Raw genomic sequence first — 18,451 nt, forward strand, 5'->3', positions numbered from 1 at the left:
TGTAATGGATGATCTCTAAAGATCCTTCCAACTGCAACCATTCTATGAATCTGTGGTTGTATAACTCAGATGCAGATATTTGTCCTTAGGTCAGAATTCCAAGTATACAGAGGAAAAACTGCTTCAGAGCCTCTGGATCCTGCTGATTTCAGTTGCAGTCATCCCATTATTCCTCCTTGCTTTCAAAACCTGGCATAAATGGTCAGGCATCTAAATTTACGTAACAATCCTTAGGAGTTATTTTTGGGGAATAAGACAATCCTGGTAGGATATAAGCTGAGTATCTAATTTATTTTTGAAGATGGGAATTACATTCTTTTGAAATKATAACCCAAGGCTTATTTATGATTAAATTAAAGCTTTTTTTGTTAATATTTCTTGTTGCACCCCATCCAATTCCCTTCTGATTTGTCTTGCATCAGCCATTTTAATTTCATACTTTCCYGGATAAAGCAACTGTTTGAAAATACAGGATTATAAATGAGGGGAGCAAGCAATTTTGGTGTGTCTTTAATCTACAAACACTAATAGTTTTGTATTTGTTCACCAGCCAGAGTCCAAAGACTTACTCAAGTTCATCTTCAGAATCATAACTAATGTGTGTGTCATGAGAGGCTGCAACATCACTTGTTGATTGGCACAACTTCAGGCTGCTGCTCACAGAAGATGATGTCTCTTTCCTTTTCTTTTTACCAAAAAACTTTTTGAAGGATTTGAACTTTGATTTTTTCTTTCCTATGTGAAGAAACATAAAGAAGATGCAACCAGCAGCATGTGCAAATTTTTGAACAATAACGATTTCTTTCTTTCTTTTTTTTTTTTTGCAAAAGTGGGGTTTTTTTTCCTGGAAAATGCAACACAGTCCACTCTTGTATTAATGTCTTTCAAGACTATACTGATAGTATGAAATTACTGTTATCTTAGAGAATGAATTGCAATGTTTATGAGACGCAAGAAAAAAATAGTAGAATCATTCTTAACTGAGTTTTGTCTTTTGAGGGTAATTAAACTGTGAAGGAAAAGTTTGGTCTTAACTGCCTGGGATATGAAAAAAATTATTACTTGGAAAYGCACTGCTTTTGTTCAGCCAGCTAAAGAGTGATGATAAGAGCAATGCTGCCAAAACCAATTTAAATGTAGAAAAGGCATACGCAGGTGAATGCACAGTGTCAGGAGGCTAATGCTTTTAAAAYGTTGGGTTTGTAATACATCAAAAATATTTTGAATACTAATTACAAGATTCAATGGATTACAAAGTATTCATTTACGAATCAGGCAATAACCTTGAAAAGCAATTCTAGTCTGCTCAGTGAGGAAAARCCTATATCAGGATCAGTTGCAAGCTCCGTGAAGAAAACTATTTAAAATTAAATCAGTGTTTTGCACAAGAATTCTAAGAACTTGTGCCTGTCCTGTTTAAGTTGGCATGACAGCCCTGTGAGGCATCCCTGTCAGTATTTCAATTACTCTTGGATCCTGCTGGGTAAAAAAGTTAGCTTGGTCACAAGATGCTACAAAAATCTTATTTCAAGCCTCTGAWAATGCTGAAAACATAAAATAGCTCTTTGAAACATGTGAAGAGAAAGGCARAATGCATTTCCTAAACAAGCAAATGCACTTCTATGATAGAGCTAAGGCATAGAAGCTCAAGAAGTCAAGGAACTTTTCATTCACAGGGGAAGGCAGCAATTCTACCTGAATTGTCCTCTCCATCTCCCTCAGCCTCTCTCATCTTAGGGTCCATTATCCTTGAGGAACTCATGTGGCAGTCACTAAAGGAGATAGAAAAAGTGTTAGTCCTATCAACCAAATAACAGTACTTCACTATATACGTGTACTCATACGTACAAGCAAGTTACAGAAATATAAAAAAAAGTTATTATGTATATGCTTACATAATACATATCTACATACATATCTAAAGATATATATGTGTGTGTGTGTGTGTGTGTGTGTGTATAAAATACATGTAAAATATAAAAATATCCCATATGTACTCATCAGGCTGAGTTAGATTAGATTCCACAGACTATTTTCACTTTCATAAGACAATTGTACATAACATTTTAGGCAACTGGCCTCTTCTGACTGAAAATTGAGTTTGGTGAATTCTTGGACACTTCTGAAAACATGCATCAGAGGAGATGGGCTTTGTTTCTCACTTTCTGGGCCTATTTAGGATCCGAGACAAATTATAATTACAGCATTTGAGTAAATGTACAAGCAACAATAATGAAGAACTCCATAAATTTCCCACTTATTCATATCCAATTTGAAGTATTTTACAGCTTGTAGTTTTTCTTGTTTCTGAAGAAACTTTGGGAAATGATAATGATTCTATTCCTTTTTTTTTTTTTTTTTTTTAATAGACAACCAAGTTAGGGAGAATTGCTAACAGAGAAATACAAGTAAAAATAAAACAACGTATTTTCTTATTTTCTCTTCTCTCCTTTACTTCTTTGAAGCAAAATATTCCTTTGCTCATTGAGATTCCCAAATTAAAAAACATTTGCAAAACTGTATGTGTCCCAAGTCTGAAGACTGCGTCTCTGTAATTTAAACCATATTTCTGGGGCAGTAATCTATGCTCTCTTTTCTTCATCTGGAGAGACATAATTTCATGGTCAAGGGAGAATAAAGCCATGGATGCCATTGACTGGATAGTGAGGTAAATGCTGTGCAGTCACTGTTTAGGCTGTAATGGTGACAGATGCTCATGCTACAACCTGGATGGAAGGGTGAGTAGATTGTGGTTGTTTTGATCCATTGAAGTACCAGGAGACTCAAGAAACAAGGTTCATAAATTCAAAGAGCTAGTGAAATGGAAAYGAAACATTTATTACTCAAATCTAAAATACAACACATTGTCTGAACCACCAGCAGCCAYTTGAGCTGGGTCCCAGTGAACAGCTGCAGAGCAGCCATCACAAAGGCACCTTACTGCTTGGCAGCTCTGGGGCTTCTGCACCGCTTGGACCCACACCTTGGCTGTAAAACACCCCCTGCCACCACCCACCAGGAAACCAAACCAGAAATAACACAAACACCAGAATCAGCAACTTTTGGTCAAGGCAATCTGCCTTAAGTATAGAGAATTAATAAGGAACCTACCCTAGAAAAAACAGGCATAGGTGAGGGTAGTGAGGTACTGGAACAAGTTGCCCAGAGAAGCTGTGGATACCCCACCTCTGGAAGTGTTCAAGCTCAGGCTGAATGAGCGTTTGAGCAACCTGGTCTAGTAGATGGTGTAACTGCCTCTAGCAGAGAGTTTGGAACTATGTGGTCTTTAAGGTCCATTCCAACACAAACCATTCTGTGAGTCCAGGATACCTTTCTTTTCAAAGTAAATGCCACTTGGAGGTGGCAGATAAATATGTATTGTGGGCTGTGGCATATCTAGTCAATTGTTAAACAGGGTGTCTCAGATTCCTGCTGTCACGTTGCAGTAGCAGTGGCAGGAATGTAAATCAATACCTTCAAAGCTTCAGCTGTTATATGCATGCCCTGCAGCATCTATAAGCTACACACATCCAGAATTGGGATGCTACAGTCTCTCTCTATATTATGGATGACATAACGCACATCCCCATCTGTGGCCCACTGGCATCGTGCTGCTGCGTCCAGCTGCACTCAGGTGAGGGTATATTTTTTWATCCAAATGTTTGTATGCCATACTTCACTAGTTCTCAATAGCAAAGCCACTAGGGGTTAAATACCCGCACAATGACAATGCTGGTTTGAAACATGCAGGCAAGTATGAACATGTTCCCTCTGGCAAAATTCAATCAGGTTACATATTACTGACAAACCAGAACAGTCTTGCTGTACCATCCTATCSCAAACCTTGACAGCCAAATTTCTGGGGAATAAAACTCATTTTTAAAGAAAGTTAGCTCCACCATAATGTGTGCAAAGATTTGTGTGACTTATTTTGTAATATCTGAGGTCACAAAAAGTGTTTCCACTGGATGCCCCAAGCATTGAGGGACACTGATATGTGACCAGGGGTGCAGCATAAATCTCCTCACTTAGAGAAACAGGACACTCAACCCTGATGGGTTCTCTCCTTGTTAGCTGTGCATCTTGGAACAAGATCCTCACTCCCGTTCTGTCCTCACGCAGCAATTCTTCAGGCCTGTCATATTTTTGCTCCCAAAACTCAAGGAAGGCAGCTTTCCACTGCTGCCCTTTTGGGCATATGTCTTGCAAGGGCACAGGGCTGGAGCCCTGGCTTGTGAGAAAGAATGAGGTGCATGGCAACTCTGTGTGTGTGTGTGTGGTACTGACATTCCATCTACCCTCGAATCCTGGGGATTTGGTTATGTGAGGAAATCAGATTCCTAGGTTAAGGGAAAATGCAGGTCAATGTGCCTTATTATTTTATATTATTCGTTCTGAGTATGACCTGTCCTGGGCCAGTGTTGGCCTGCTGCTGAAGAAGTTGTTCCATCCACATGAGCAAGATAAAACAATCTTAAAAAACACGTGGAGCTGACCCTGCTGACAAGCGGAAGTTGGGCCTCAGATTGATCCTGGTTGGGATTGTAATAATCACACAGAGATAATTGCCAAGGTGTGATACAGCTTGTGAGGAGATGAGTAAATTGAACTAAAGTATAGGAATGTACACAGAGACCAGAGTAACACACAATGACTACTAGAAAAGATTGTAACAGGTTCTGTTGAGGTAGAGGGGAATGACTCTCCAGAATCTTAATAGTATTTAATTATTTATTATAATTAAATATAGTAGCAACTGCATTTATGGATCCAGCTGCCTCTGACATCTGCAACTATTTCAAGGATCACATGCTGAAGTGACTAAGAGAAAATTAGAAAGATACTGTATTACCTGGACATTCTAGACTTGTACAATGAAAAGAAAGGATTTGTTACTTGCCAGCAAAATACACAAAGATTGTTTGAAAGATACTATTTGTCCATGTACTGCTTTAGCAGGCCATCCAGRGATTTCTTTGTTCAAGGACCCTCTTGGGAGATGCTCAACTCAGGCTGTAATGTTATTAATAAAAAGTACTTTTATAGAGGAATCTCTTTCAGCTTATTGATTCAGCAGAAACCTGGCAGAACCCAGTTATTGTGGCTGGCAAGCATCATTTCCATAACACCAGGTCCCACCACCACTGTAAGAATCATCCCTAGACAGCTCAGTGTCACCTGGGGCAAAAGCTGTCTGATTTGCTGTGAGAGACCCAGGCTGTGTGCAGGCAGGAATTGTCCAGGTCAGRTAACTTTGGAGTGAGGCAGAAAGCAATTCAAGGTGTGGGTCAGTGGCACCTGGGYGCAGGAGACACCAGGCACGAGTACCAGTGGCCTCTACCTCATGTGCAGGAGCCCAAACACTTATTCTCAGCAAGGAAATGGTTATTTTAAATTATGGCCAAAAAATCCTGTAAGTTTGGGTCAGGTAAGCAACATCGGGTTTGCAGTGGGATGACTGAAAAGCTTTTATAAAACCTGCCCATCAACTCATCATGTATTTATAAGGATTTGGTTTTCATCTCAAACGACATGTTTCCAGCCCAAAGCCAGGGTTTGGTGTGACTCTCCCAGGCCAATGGTGGCTGACATGGAGGACGAGGTGACAGCAGCCCTGGCAGCAGTCACTATGTTGTTCAAACATACACTATGACAAGGGCAGTGAGGTGCAGCCGCTCGCCCCATACCAAGGATGCAGGAAGAATTTTGTGCCTGCTATTACCAAGGGGAGATTTGTTTGCATCAAGGGATGAATAGGCATGATTCCTTAACCTGAGAATGGCATGGGGAGGGAACCAGCAGGGCAGCAGAGRGGACTGAAAGAACTTGCAAAATGTTTCTGGGCAGTATGCTGGTGTTCAGGTTTTCAGAAACATGCTCAAAAGTCAATAGATTCATTTTTTGCAAACCTTGGTTTTGGGCAAACGCTGAAGCTGAGACTTAGCCGYTTATTGAGCGTTTTGCCAAGAGTGATGGCTTCCATTGGAGCAACATCCCAAGCCCGTGTGAAGAGATACTGGTCCACACTGAGCATCCAGTGGCTGCCAGACACCCCTCTGTGATGCTCTGCCACCCAGGCACTGCCTGGCTTAGTGTCTCATCAAAGCTAACTGTAGACAATCACATTAAWTTCTACCTTAAATTTTACTGTGAAGTTTTTAATAACACGGGGGAAGCTGGTTTTCCTTTTAAATGCTGCCTTTTCACTATCAGAGAAACATTGCTTTTCACCACCAGGAGATAATCCTATTTTCTTTCCCAAATATATAAATTTGGAGAACCATTCTGTCTATACCTTCCCTTTCCTCCTTCAGTATGACGTATTTTAACGGTACTTTTAGGAAGGTTTTCAACCTTTCAAGCTTTTTGCTCCACATCTGTAACAGACCCTCCAGTATCAATACATTCATCATAGCAAAGATTTGATTAAAACATGATACTTAAGAGGAGAAGSAGAAAAAATTCAGAGTTACCCTTGATATGACTATAATTGCTTGTCATTTCTCTGATGTAAACAGAGATTTGAGCTTTTGCTTTGGAGCTGAATTTTTTCTTCCTCAAAGCTTTCTTTAAAATCTAYAGTGGCCTACAAGTTCAAGAGCTGTGCAACAAAATACTGATAAAATCCAGCAGCTTTGAATCAGCACCCACTGGGATGGGTGGTAATCATTGTGCACTTATGCTTGGATCTAGAGGCTCAGCTGCTGAGCTTTCTATTTTCCAGTTTCCCCAAGGATTTACCGAAGTCCATCACTTAATTAAATCATTCTGTGATCTGAAAACTCAGCAGGATTTGCATCCTAGAGAAGCAACCTGCATCAGTTCTCCCTTGTTAGCAAGGGCAAGATTTACCACACCACTGGTAGTCACATCCTTTGCACTTTCTTCTTTTTTTTCCCACATTTTATGAGTGGTTCCTTTGACAATGGAATACTAGAGGTACCTGGTTTATCAATTTATTATGAGATTTTATCAGCCAAGAATGCCTGATGACAAAATGCTAAATATTACCTGTTCATAACAGTATTTTTGCTATATTGGACTTTCCCCAGCAGAGACATTTTTCACTTTCCKTCTTCCTTCCTCGGTCCTTTCTAGATAAGCTATGATAGAAGAAATACATCTGAGTCTRTGTCACTGCAGAGAATAGAGATGGAATATAGCAGCACAATGGGGGTTTTATTCCCCTTCCTRTCACTTCCAAATGCCAGTACACTCAAGAGTCTGTATCCAAAAAACAAATAACAGCAATTTAGACCTTTCATTTCTCTTTTGTATAAGAATACTCCTTTTCTRGTAGATAAAGAAACATGAGGAGTTTAAAAAATCTGAATTTAGGAAAATTATTTCACATGAAAGGGRGAGCWGCCCTTTTCTCYCAATATCATGATAAACACTAAAATTCACACTGATATTACACAGCCTGGAAGATTTGGTGAAAAAAAAACCCAAACAAAACAAAACAGGAATTCTGGGGGTATAAAGAAACTGCAAATACTCAGAGAGACTCCTCCAGCTGAGACAGTAACCAAACCAAAACSATCCTAACTACCAGAGGTAACAACTGAGGCAGCTTTTTCTCTTTATCCCACTTTATGAGAGCTCAGACTTGAAATAAAGACGCCATCCAGAGGTCACACAGCCTCTTCTCCTGTCACTTGGATTGCAGAAAAAGGACATCTCAAAGTTTCCAGAGGCAGCAAGCCCGGGGTGCCTGCCATGATCCCCTCCATCCCAGGCACATCAGCAGAGCTTTCACAACCCTGGAGATGCCCCAGCTCTCTGGCAATCAGCAAAGAGCCCAACCTGGGCACAGYCCCAGGGTGCCATGCCTTGGCATAGCACAGGTTCAAAAGTGTGCTGTGATCAGCTGGCCCCCAAGCAAAGGTCTGTCCCTGCAGCCAGGTGAGACCTTGTGCTGRAAACATTGCGCAATGGGGTGTGGCAGGAGGAAGTGTAGGGCAGCGGGCAGGTGTTCACACAGCTCAAGAAACCCTGCTGTTCAACACACCTCTCTGCTCAGATCACCTCCTGCTAACAGAGATCATTGTCCCCTCCTTTCAAACACTCAAACAACTTTCAGTGCTCCCAAGAGATAATGCTTGAGCCTAGCCACAACTAAATYTCTCACAGTATGTCCAATTATAAAATCATTTCCAAAAGGCATCCATTATCTTGAGTTTATGTTTCTAAGATAAACCACCTGCAACAGGAGGTCTGAGAAGCACAGTGAAGTGTTCCCCCTGAGCTAGCACAGCACACACGAGCACAGCTTTTGGGAGTGTCCACATGAGTGAGGTGCAGGTCTYTGGGAATCTGATTAGTCTGTATAAACACATCCAAAAAGTTTACAAAAAGGACAGGAGAATTTCATAACAATTGCAACCCTATTTCCAAAGCCATGCATCTTCCTGCTCCAAACCTCTCTTTAGGTCAAAAGAGCTTCACTTTTCATTTTTATTCAGCCTCTWATTTTTAAATCAAGTGAACAAATGCACTTAAGTGTATACTTGCAYACTCAGAGCCATCCTAGAAGCTTTATCCAGAGTCCCAGCAGAAGGGACTGAAGGGTCACTCTGCCTTTCCACCATATGCCAGCATCTGTACATATTCTAGCTCCATCCTCATCCATTTTGAATTATTAAAAATAGTTCACCCAGAGATAACATTTTCTGAGAAAACAGCACTGGTTTCTATTACCAAATCTATATAAAATATCCATAATCAATTTCATGCCAAATCAGGAAGAAAACCAGCCTTTCACTTTTTGTATACAACTGTGCTTTTGTTTTCAAAGTTCGGCACACAAGCATCTCCTTCCCTTGTGTTCAAATCTGAATCTGTAAACAAAAAGTATTATTTTGCAAAGTCTATGACTTCATGTGTTCTTTGCTTGTTTTAATAATTTAGTGCARATGCTGTTAACACCTACTTGTTTATGCTGAGTGATGTCCATGGGAACATCAAAATGYGGTATTTTCACAAATGGTTGGCTGTCTAAATGATAGTTTGCTCTCCATTTTCATGTCTCATACTGAAGCTGGTACCCCTTCCCATCTTTTCTTATCTGCATTGTTGGCCAATAAAAGTTTCTGTTCCTTTGCTTGTGGCTAACATTTTTCTCTAGCCAACGCTTTGCTTGTGGCATGCTCTTACGTTAAAAGGACATTTGCATATTGCACAAGGACATTGGTGTGGTGAGAGCTTGTGAGCCACTCCTTGAGCTCAGAGCAAGGCTGGCTCACTGTCTTTGCTGCCAGCACACTCTCCATGGCTGCACTGGTCCTGGGCCAGCATCCAGGTGAGAACACCRAGCCCCAACACAATGTCCTTCTCTTTTAAAACTCTGCCAGTTAGGGATCCTTTGATCCTCGTCCCCCTGACGGTCAAAATGAATAGAGCTAGCTGTGTGTGATTTGCCCTTTCTCTCACAAATAAATAATAAAATTCAACTGCACCAGCACATATCTCTTCCAATCCTGTTCCTTGTGCCAGAGTTTGCTATTCCTCCACCTCTAATATGGGTGGAGGTGGAAGAACACCAAGCTATGGCACATGGACCTGCTACATAAAACCACTGGCACACTGTTGCCTCTTTGCATCAGCCCCTGCCTTTGCAGTACTTGCATCTATCACTCAAACTCCTGTTGCACATGACATAAACATAAGGCGGTGCTGGCTGTCCCTGTGATCACTGAGAAGAGACATCAAGGGATGTCAAGTAATAAAATACCTGCTAAAAGGAAGATTGGGGAGGGGAGGTAGGATAGAGTTTGCTCCTGGGCTTTGAGCCTGAGCCTTTGTACAAACAGGGCAAGGCTTGCCATGAATACACGTGAGGCTTTGTGGGGTACAACAGGAAAATCTTCCCAAGCTTTTCAGTGTTTTCTGGGTATTCAGCTGGTTTCAGTCTTTCACTGGTGTTGGGCAGCGTATGTTTTCCTCTGCTTAACCAGCCCAAACTGCTCTCTGGTGCATTTGTCCCTGTTACATTGTGCAGATTCTCATCAGATCCTTACCAGCCCTTCTGTCATGCCCCTGCCAACAGCACATTCCTTTCTATATTACAAGCACAATGCATTTCCAAGGGATGGGSGGGGRRGGRARRRGGRAAAMCYTYMMWTTTWMCYTTTTTYYYCCCCYCAAGAATTAACAGCCCTTCCTTCCCTCAGCATTTCTGAGASAAGACAGAAGCACTCCATAAAATAAACTTTCCTCCCAAACACCTTTTGAGGAGTGAACTTTTTGTTTTTTAAAACACTGCATTGCTACAGAACACACAAATGTGAGGTCAGAAGGCATAACTAGGACTGCCCAGTCTGATGTCCTGGATAGTGCAGGGAACAAACTGCTCCAGAAGGGTGAAGGGAACTTTCCCCCCCGATAAAGCTCAGTAATTTGAGGGTATACACCTTTACAAAGGTCATATTTTGTTCAAAGGGAAAGCCGCAGCTTGACTTGCATGCTTTCTTTAAACAAGCAAAAAACTCCAACGAACCAAAACCAAAGCAAAGCAAACAACCATATAAAARAATTACACTAAGGGGGGTGAGGGGAGGAGTCTGCATTGGCAAAGGAATAAAGCAAACTCATGTGAAATGTCTTATTCCTATGCAGTAACCCTTTCCTTCTTGCTTTCAGTCTTTTTTTTTTTTTTTCTTCATGATTTAATAGAGGGGGCAGGAGATCTATTCTACCAACATAGAAAACATTATTATTAAGAGTACTGCTAAAGTAAAAAAGCCATATTGGCTCTCCTTCTTCCTCAGCATGCAGGGATAATAAAGGCATAGCTGTTTTACACAAAGACACAAGGCCTCCCCCGGCTAGCTCCCTACCAGAGATCCTCTGCTGTATTTACAAGGACAAACAGCTCAACACACTAMCAGATTTTTAGGTTTGTACCAGCCATCTTTGCAAATAGAAGCACAATCTGTATTTTTAACTTAAACAATACCAAGTGTTCACATAAAGTACTTTGCTAATAATGTTCTGAAGAAGTCCATATTTTTTTTACAATAGCAGGCTAACATCGCTCAGAGTCAAGGGTCAGTGAAGTATTAAAATTTCACTGTGCCTGTCCTTGAAAAGCAATAGAAAATAAAGTCAAATTACTTCCTTTCGTCAGAACAAAATTACATTTGATTCTACGTGTCGCAATTGCAATTACTGTTGAATTCAGYACTGGGAACATTCCTGAAGCTATTTCACAAAAATAATTATACCAGGTCTTTTGGTATTCAAATTTAGTAGAAATATCAATGTTATTGTAAGGTCTCWGTGCCTTTAAATTCAAGAAAATATAGCAGGGCTTTCATTGATCCTTCCTTGCTTTTTTGGAACCATGAATACAATAAATTGTCTATTCACCTACCTACACTCTCACACACACATACACTGATTTTGTGGTAAAGAAAGATTAAGACTCCCYTGGAAGCCCAGCAAGCCCTGAGCAACAGCTCACTGACACCTGCTGCCCCATTAATTAGCCTAATGTAAGGATGGTTTTGTACAGTGCAGAGGTTAATGGGAGTTTAAGATGCAGAAAGTGTTTAGCAGTACCTGGAATGAGATCCGTATTCAGCTTTATCTGCCTTTCTGAAGAAGACTCAGTGGGCCAAGTTAACCAGACAAGGAAGTCAGTTGGTAACATCTAGAGCTGAATTTGGCCCAATTTTCACAGGTCCATAATGTGTGGTATAGTCAAAAGCATCATTTTAACAGATTTACCATGTTTCTTTAAAAGTGAATGACAAACCTTCTAAAATGTTGGGTCCAACTGAACACAGAATATAGTCATATCCTAGGCCTACTTCCAAATATTTTCCCATTAGTGCAATGAAAATTAAGCAAACTTAAGTAATAAGGAAAATAAATGAAATAAGCTGGGCTTTACCATCTTCCTTGGGAATTCCTGCACTGGAAGGATGAAATAAWTGAGATCGTCCATGAACCATGTGCAGAATGGTTTTAAATGGAGATTCAAAACAGAGAGGAAAAAAAGGAAGTAGGAAATGCAAGAAGAATGAAATAGATATTTCTAAGAGAGCACTGAGCCCTTTCAGGCAGYGATACACCAGCCTACCAGCYGAGACTAGCCAGAACATAAGCAGGYTGACTTCCAGAACCTCATGGAAMGGTGCCATCAGGAGCCCTCAGTCCTCAGCTCTACCTCATTTCAGCCCACACCGCTCTGCTGAACCRGCTGCAGCTGTGTGCTAACCTGGAGTCCCCTCGGATGCAGGGATAACAGGAAGCCATGTCTCCAGCACAAGGATCAGTTCACCCTCCTGGGTCATCCTAGCACAAAGGAGCTGTGAGGATGGAGCGAGATCCAGCTGAAGCCACGGGATGGCAGCGGGACATGGTGGGGAASGGGAGCATCATCCCCCTGCATTCCCTCTGCAGATTGCAGACTCTGAGGCTGATTTCCTCCCCAACATCCACAGGGTCCGTCCAAGAGGTACAGCCASTGTCAGCACAGTCACAATCTTCTGAAATTTCCCCGGGCAACAGCGCTCACATATTTCAGCAATAACTGCTACCTTGTAAACACATTCCACATTCCTGTTGCATTAAACCCCACAGGTCAAATGCAAAGCTGAACAGCCTCTTGTCTAACTGTTGTACAAGGCTTGCTCTGAGGTAGTACATGTGGCAGGCTTTTATTTGGAAAGGACCTTATTTAGCCTCTTTCGACCCTTTCTAATTTAGGCCCTCTCAGCCTTCAAATGATAATTATTTTCTTGAGCCCTGATRGGAGACAGATGAGCCATGGGCTCCTTTATCTTTCCCCCACAACAGTGACATTCATATCACTTCCAGAGAAAAGAGCATGAGATTTTTAACACAAGGTCACTTTAAACATGACTTCCTTAGAGGTTTCAGGTAGGAGTCCAGTTATGTTGGACTTCATAATTTCCAAATAACTTCCGACATGAAGACTGAAATGTTGCTTTCTGTCCATACAGCAATAAACATCATGGCTGAGTCTTTTCATCTTTTCTTGGAATCTTTCTCCACAGCMTATAAGAAAGAGTCAGGATTTCACAAATACAAGTGCCCTAATTTTTTTGTGATTGACTCCCTTCATGACATGAACTTGAAAACTTTTCATTCTCGCTATCTATTCAGGACATAATTGTTATTTTGTGTTTGAAAGAGAGGAAATATTTTTCTGTAGCTCTTACTTCATTTACTTGCAGGTCTGTGCTCCAAAGCAAGGATATTAGGAAATGGAAATAACTGCCACTTGCTCAGATTCTCATTTTCTCCTGCACTCCTTCCCTGCAGCAATAATCTCAGCAAATATAACCTCTGGCGAGTCATTCTGCATGTATCACCTCCAGTTGCYGCTTCAGACTTGCAGACTTTTGAAAGTCAAAACCTTGAATGCAGCTTAATAGTTCTGCCTGCCACCTTGTCAGACATCCAGAGCCAAGCCTGTAGTGTGCCCTACATCACCTGCACAAGCCCACTCATTCCCTTGGACTAGGGTAGAAAGCGTATCACAGAATCACAGAATTGTTAGTGCTGGAAGGGACCTCTGGAGATCATCTGGCCCAACCCCCCTGCCCAGGCAGGGTCACCTGGAGCAGRTGGCATAAGAACATGTCCATGTGGGYTTTTGAATGTCTCCAGAGAGAGAAACTCCACAACCTGGGCAATACCTGGGCAACCTGTTCCACTGCACTGTCATTCTCAATCGTAAAGAAGTTCTTCATGTTGAGGTGAAACTTCTTGTGATTTAGTTTATAGCCATTGCTCCTCGTCCTGTCACTGGGCACCACTGGAAGGGGTCTGGCACCATCCTCCTGACACCTGCCTTTGAGACATTTGTATGCATYAATGAGATCCCCTCTCAGTCTTCTCTTCTCTAGACTAAACAGGCCCAGCTCCAGCAGCCTCTCCTCACAAGAGAGATTAAACACTTCTCTCGAAGTTCAAGCAGCAGCTCTCAGAGCAGGGTCCAGAGTGAGTCTGTTATGCAGCAGCAGTGCTCAGCTCCAGGCCTGTCCCTTGGTCCAGCTTTRCTGGAGCCCAAGGTGTAGACAGAGATGCCCTCTCTGGCCTAGGGCACAGCTGCCCATGGCACCTTGTGGCGTAGTGGAACTCAGGAGGCAAAGGGAACTTGATCATCTCCCTGGGTATCCGCTGGAAGGGGTTCCATGGACCACTGGTGGGGAATATACCGTGAGAAATGCCTCCCTTTTCCCATATCACCTCTTGCCCTCAGTCTCTTCTCCTTTCTGCCACTGGGACAGAAGTTCTCCCTATCCCACTCTGACCTGATAAACACCTTCCTTGTGAAATCCTCGCTGACTTAAGATCTCTGTCAGAAATGTCTTTGCATGCACATTTGTCTCAATGCAGGAGGCACTATCTCCCTCTCAGCAATGGAGAGAGGAAGACGTTTCAGGAGTTAATAAGTCTCAATCACTTCACCAGAAGGAGACACCCCTCTGCAGAGATCTCTTCCTTTCTGCCCCTTCTAAACCTAATTTTCAGGTTTCTGCATAGCCTTTGGGGCTTACTTGGCATGGGGGATAGGATGGTGGGGATGGGAATGTAAAGCCATTTAGASAAATCCCATTTGTCCCCAGGCTCCSTTCTTGAATATACCACAAATGTTTTACTTCAATTCTCAAAAGCCCAATGAGATGCAGGTTATTAATTCATGACTATGACAAGATCATTATGGTTAATTTAACATGTGCAGGCACTTAAGTAACTACTGTTGGGAAATATTTGTCATTAATTCAAAAATTTCCTGCCTGTAATTTGGCAAATATAAATGCAAGTGTGCAGCAGAAATCTGGCATGACATAAAGAGTACTCATCTTCCATCACCTTTACACGTGATTGTACAATGCTTGGGCTCTGCCTGATTTAAATGAGCACAATAAAATGTACTGCAGCATTCATACATTAAATGCCATTGGCATTGAAACACTAGAAAGAGCCCAGAAGTAGGAAGAGAAACAGAGAAGCAGACAATATCCCCATGGGCAGCAAAAGGGACACCATTGAGAGAGAGGGTGGCAGAGTGGTATTCCTAATCAAAACTCAAAAAGTAAATCAGTGCAAACAAAACCTACTTGTGTGGGCTTTTCTCCCACCTCCTGTGGATCTGCAATAATTCCTACCAAGGCAGGTGGTGCAGAGTAAAACCACTGAAATGGTTTAAATCAGGAACAACTTGTCTCTCAGGCATGGCACAGATCTCCAGGGTCATCCCATCACTCCTGGGGAGGGAAAACTCCCTGCTTCAAACTGCTGAGCTTTGCTTGCTTTCACAGGGATGCAGGTGAAAATTCTGTGTGTACAGAGCTAGTAACAGACCAAAGCTCACATCCAAAGTAACCAGTCTGTGGCACCTCAGAAGAGTCACAGCATTTCTTAGCCTTCGCTGATCCCTTGGGAAGATCCAAAGTCAGTCACATGAGCCACTTTGCTCACAAAGGCTCTTTAGCTCTCTGSTTTTGCAATATCTATCACTATCAGATGCATCCCACCTATCAGGCCCTTCTCAATGCAGGAGGTCTRTGTATTGCCTGGACTTTTTCAGTTCTCTCATGTTTTCCTTAGGGAAATCTTGAGGAATATTTTGGTATACTTATATCACTGAGCTTCATACAGGTGTTTCAGAATAAAACTTGGGAACATACTACCAGAGGGACTTAACTGAGTATTCAGTCCCTTGCTGTTGCTGGCAAACTCCATATAATCCCTGACAGGCTSAATAAAGTCTTATTTTGAAAACAATTCAAATGCTATTCCAGAACATGACTGATGGTTAGAAAATCCCAGACTAAATGACTGGTCTGTACTGTTTATTTTTGTGCTAATGTAATACCTTCCTTGAAGCAGCTTTTTCCTTTTGCCACAGGTATTTAGAGAAAATGTCCATCTCCCCTTTCAGCCTACATCTGCTAAGCCAAACAAGCCATGGCACCTTAATTTTCTCACAGAGATAAGCTCTCTATTATCCTGGCATCTCACTAACTCTTCTCTGCACCTGYCCTACTCGAAGCTCACCCCTTCTGCCAGCCAGATGTCCAGAACCAGACACTGGAAACCAGGCAGCCTCTATAGCTACATGATGCAAAGATGACTCTTGGATTTAACCTTCCCAGCTCCTAGCTAGGCTTGCACATGTYGGCAGCAGAGACAAAGGTCAACTGCCTCCTCTAGCCTGCTCTCTACTGCAGAGTCCAAGGACACATTTGAGCTATTTACTATCAAGAAACAGTATTCGTGCAAGGCCAGTGTTTCAATAACCTTTCCAGACTTGGCTCTTTCCTATGTCCAACCACCCAGATGCTGATGCTGGCTGCCAATATCAGACTACAGGACCCATTCCAGCTTCTTTTCAAACMCCAAAGTGCCAGCATACGCTCCCTTGGCTGGGTTTGCAAGGGCCCAGCCATCTGYGTATCTGCAGAGTGTCTCTGGTGTAGATGTAATGGGAAAATATTTAGCCTTTTACATGCAGTTGGCAAATATACTAGCTCAGGCCTGAGGAAATTCTGATTCTCATTGCTTAAGGGCCTCCTTTTTTTAAACATTTTAAAAATATTTGTGAGTCACAGCAGTGGGTAGGGAATGAGAYGTCTAGCAGAGCTCCCATCTCTGCTAGAGGAGCATTACTAAGAGGACACCATTTGGCTTTGTGAACGGAGGAAAGATCAGGAGGTGCTGGGTGACTTAATCTCTCATGTCCCACAGTATGCTYTGAGGGTGCTGTTTTCCTGAAATAGCTAGATTGAAGCTACTAAAGAGGTTTCTGCTGTTAACTGTCTCCTGAAAKTTGTTGACCAAGGGACCAGAACAATTAAATGAAATGTGAAGCACCTCCTCAAACAGATATTTTTTCCTTCTCTGTCCTACATCACCTAATCACACAGTAGTATGAAGTTACACACTTGGGAGAGCTTTTTGTAATAAAGAACATCCTGAACTGCAGGAAGATACTGACCCGACATATATTTCTTCTCTTTTCTTACGTGGACACACACCCTGTGAGTCCTAGGAATGAATGTATGAGCTCTCCCATAAGTATGATAGAGACAAAAAGTCTGGGAWACCAGATTGTACACGCACACTTGAAAAGCAGCTGCTGTATCAGGTATGCAATGTGAGACCCTGGGAATTGTTTTTCTGAATACTAAATGTGGAAAATATCAATTGAAGCTGCACTTAGTCCCTCTGAAGAAATCAGCTTTTGAATGCCTTAGAGTGGGCACTCAAATTAAACAGTTTCATAATAGAGATAAGTAAAATATATTGCTTAAAAATAATCTGGTCTTTTATGTCCTTATTCAGAATCCACCATTACAACCTTAGGTGCAAAAACCATACAAACATGCTTGCAGTAAACCTGTCCTAGAGATGTGCAGCCAGATCTTTGGCTGATGTCACTTGGCAGGCCTTTGCTCAAGTTAATTGGAGCTGTACCAATTCATATTTCTGAACAGAAGGAATGTACCGCTTATAGAGTTCTGAAAAAAGGCAAGTTAAACAGCTTGTGTGCACCTGGAGACATTAATTTCCATGTTTTTCAAAATACAAACCCCAAATTTTCTGTGAGGAGTGGCCCTTCAGAAAATTATCATGCCAGCCCTGTACCAGCACTAGATACAAATATACTCTGGTTTGATTCCCACCATCCCTACTATGTGTGAGTAGAGAAGATACAGCACAAGAAAGACAATTTTTTTTAAGTACTTTTCTTAGAATTTCTTAGAGTCGCTTTAATTTTTACATTTGACAGAGGGCTTCCATTCGTAGTCTACCAAAGGAAAACAAAAAGCAGTAACAAATCCCATTGTGTTACCAACCAGAGGCAAYGATTGCTGGCCTCTACAAACAATACAAAGCCAGAGGGACTTGCTGCTTTCTGTTTTGTAAATATGCTACAAGGAGTGAGCTGCAGCGAGAGCATGGCAACCAATAACTCTTGATCACTTAAAGATTTTTCATTAGCCAATTCTACAATAAATTAACTAGAGAAGTTTAAAGGTTGTTTTCAACAATTTATAAACACACACCGCAAAGATCAAGGGAAGACAGTTCATCTTTCTACTTAACTTTTTTACTTACCATCCGATGAAACTTTAATAAGTACAAAGGCAGGTCAATAGTCCCAGAATTGAATATTGTGCACCTGTGCAACCAAGAAACACATTTCACCAGTAGGAAAACAACTTTTAAAGCACCTCAGACATAAACTTTCTTCAGCTGCTTACCTGCGCAGGTTCTTATTTGTCAGATTCAATGCACCACAAAAGGCTACTGGTGTTTCAAAAGGGATCTGTCACCTTGCCAGACATTTAAGTGGTAGCAAAACCAGCAGAGGCACTTTCAAGTTTGCGCAGAGAATTCTGAAAGTCTCGATTCGGTTCGACTTGAACAGTGCACCCTAGGTCTCATCAGTTACCCAGCATGGGGC

The 18,451-nt window shown here is 41.8% G+C and overlaps 1 protein-coding gene across 1 annotated transcript in view; it reads right to left on the reverse strand.

Annotated features, from left to right (window-relative positions):
* The window catches only part of CRACDL (CRACD like), a 42,079-nt gene extending 23,915 nt beyond the window's left edge, over positions 1-18,164 (reverse strand). The window contains exons 1-3 of the mRNA XM_057381508.1: positions 18,103-18,164; positions 1,696-1,772; positions 570-735 (exon numbers count right to left, since the gene is read on the reverse strand). Of these exons, the coding sequence (XP_057237491.1) occupies positions 570-735; positions 1,696-1,762 (233 nt within the window). The 5' untranslated portion in view covers positions 1,763-1,772; positions 18,103-18,164. The remainder of the gene's footprint in view (positions 1-569; positions 736-1,695; positions 1,773-18,102) is intronic.
* Positions 18,165-18,451: the final 287 nt, after the last annotated feature.

The sequence above is a fragment of the Malurus melanocephalus genome, unplaced genomic scaffold (genome assembly GCF_030028575.1).
Source record: "Malurus melanocephalus ecotype Western Australia unplaced genomic scaffold, MMel_1.1 scaffold_512, whole genome shotgun sequence".
NCBI lineage: Eukaryota > Metazoa > Chordata > Aves > Passeriformes > Maluridae > Malurus > Malurus melanocephalus.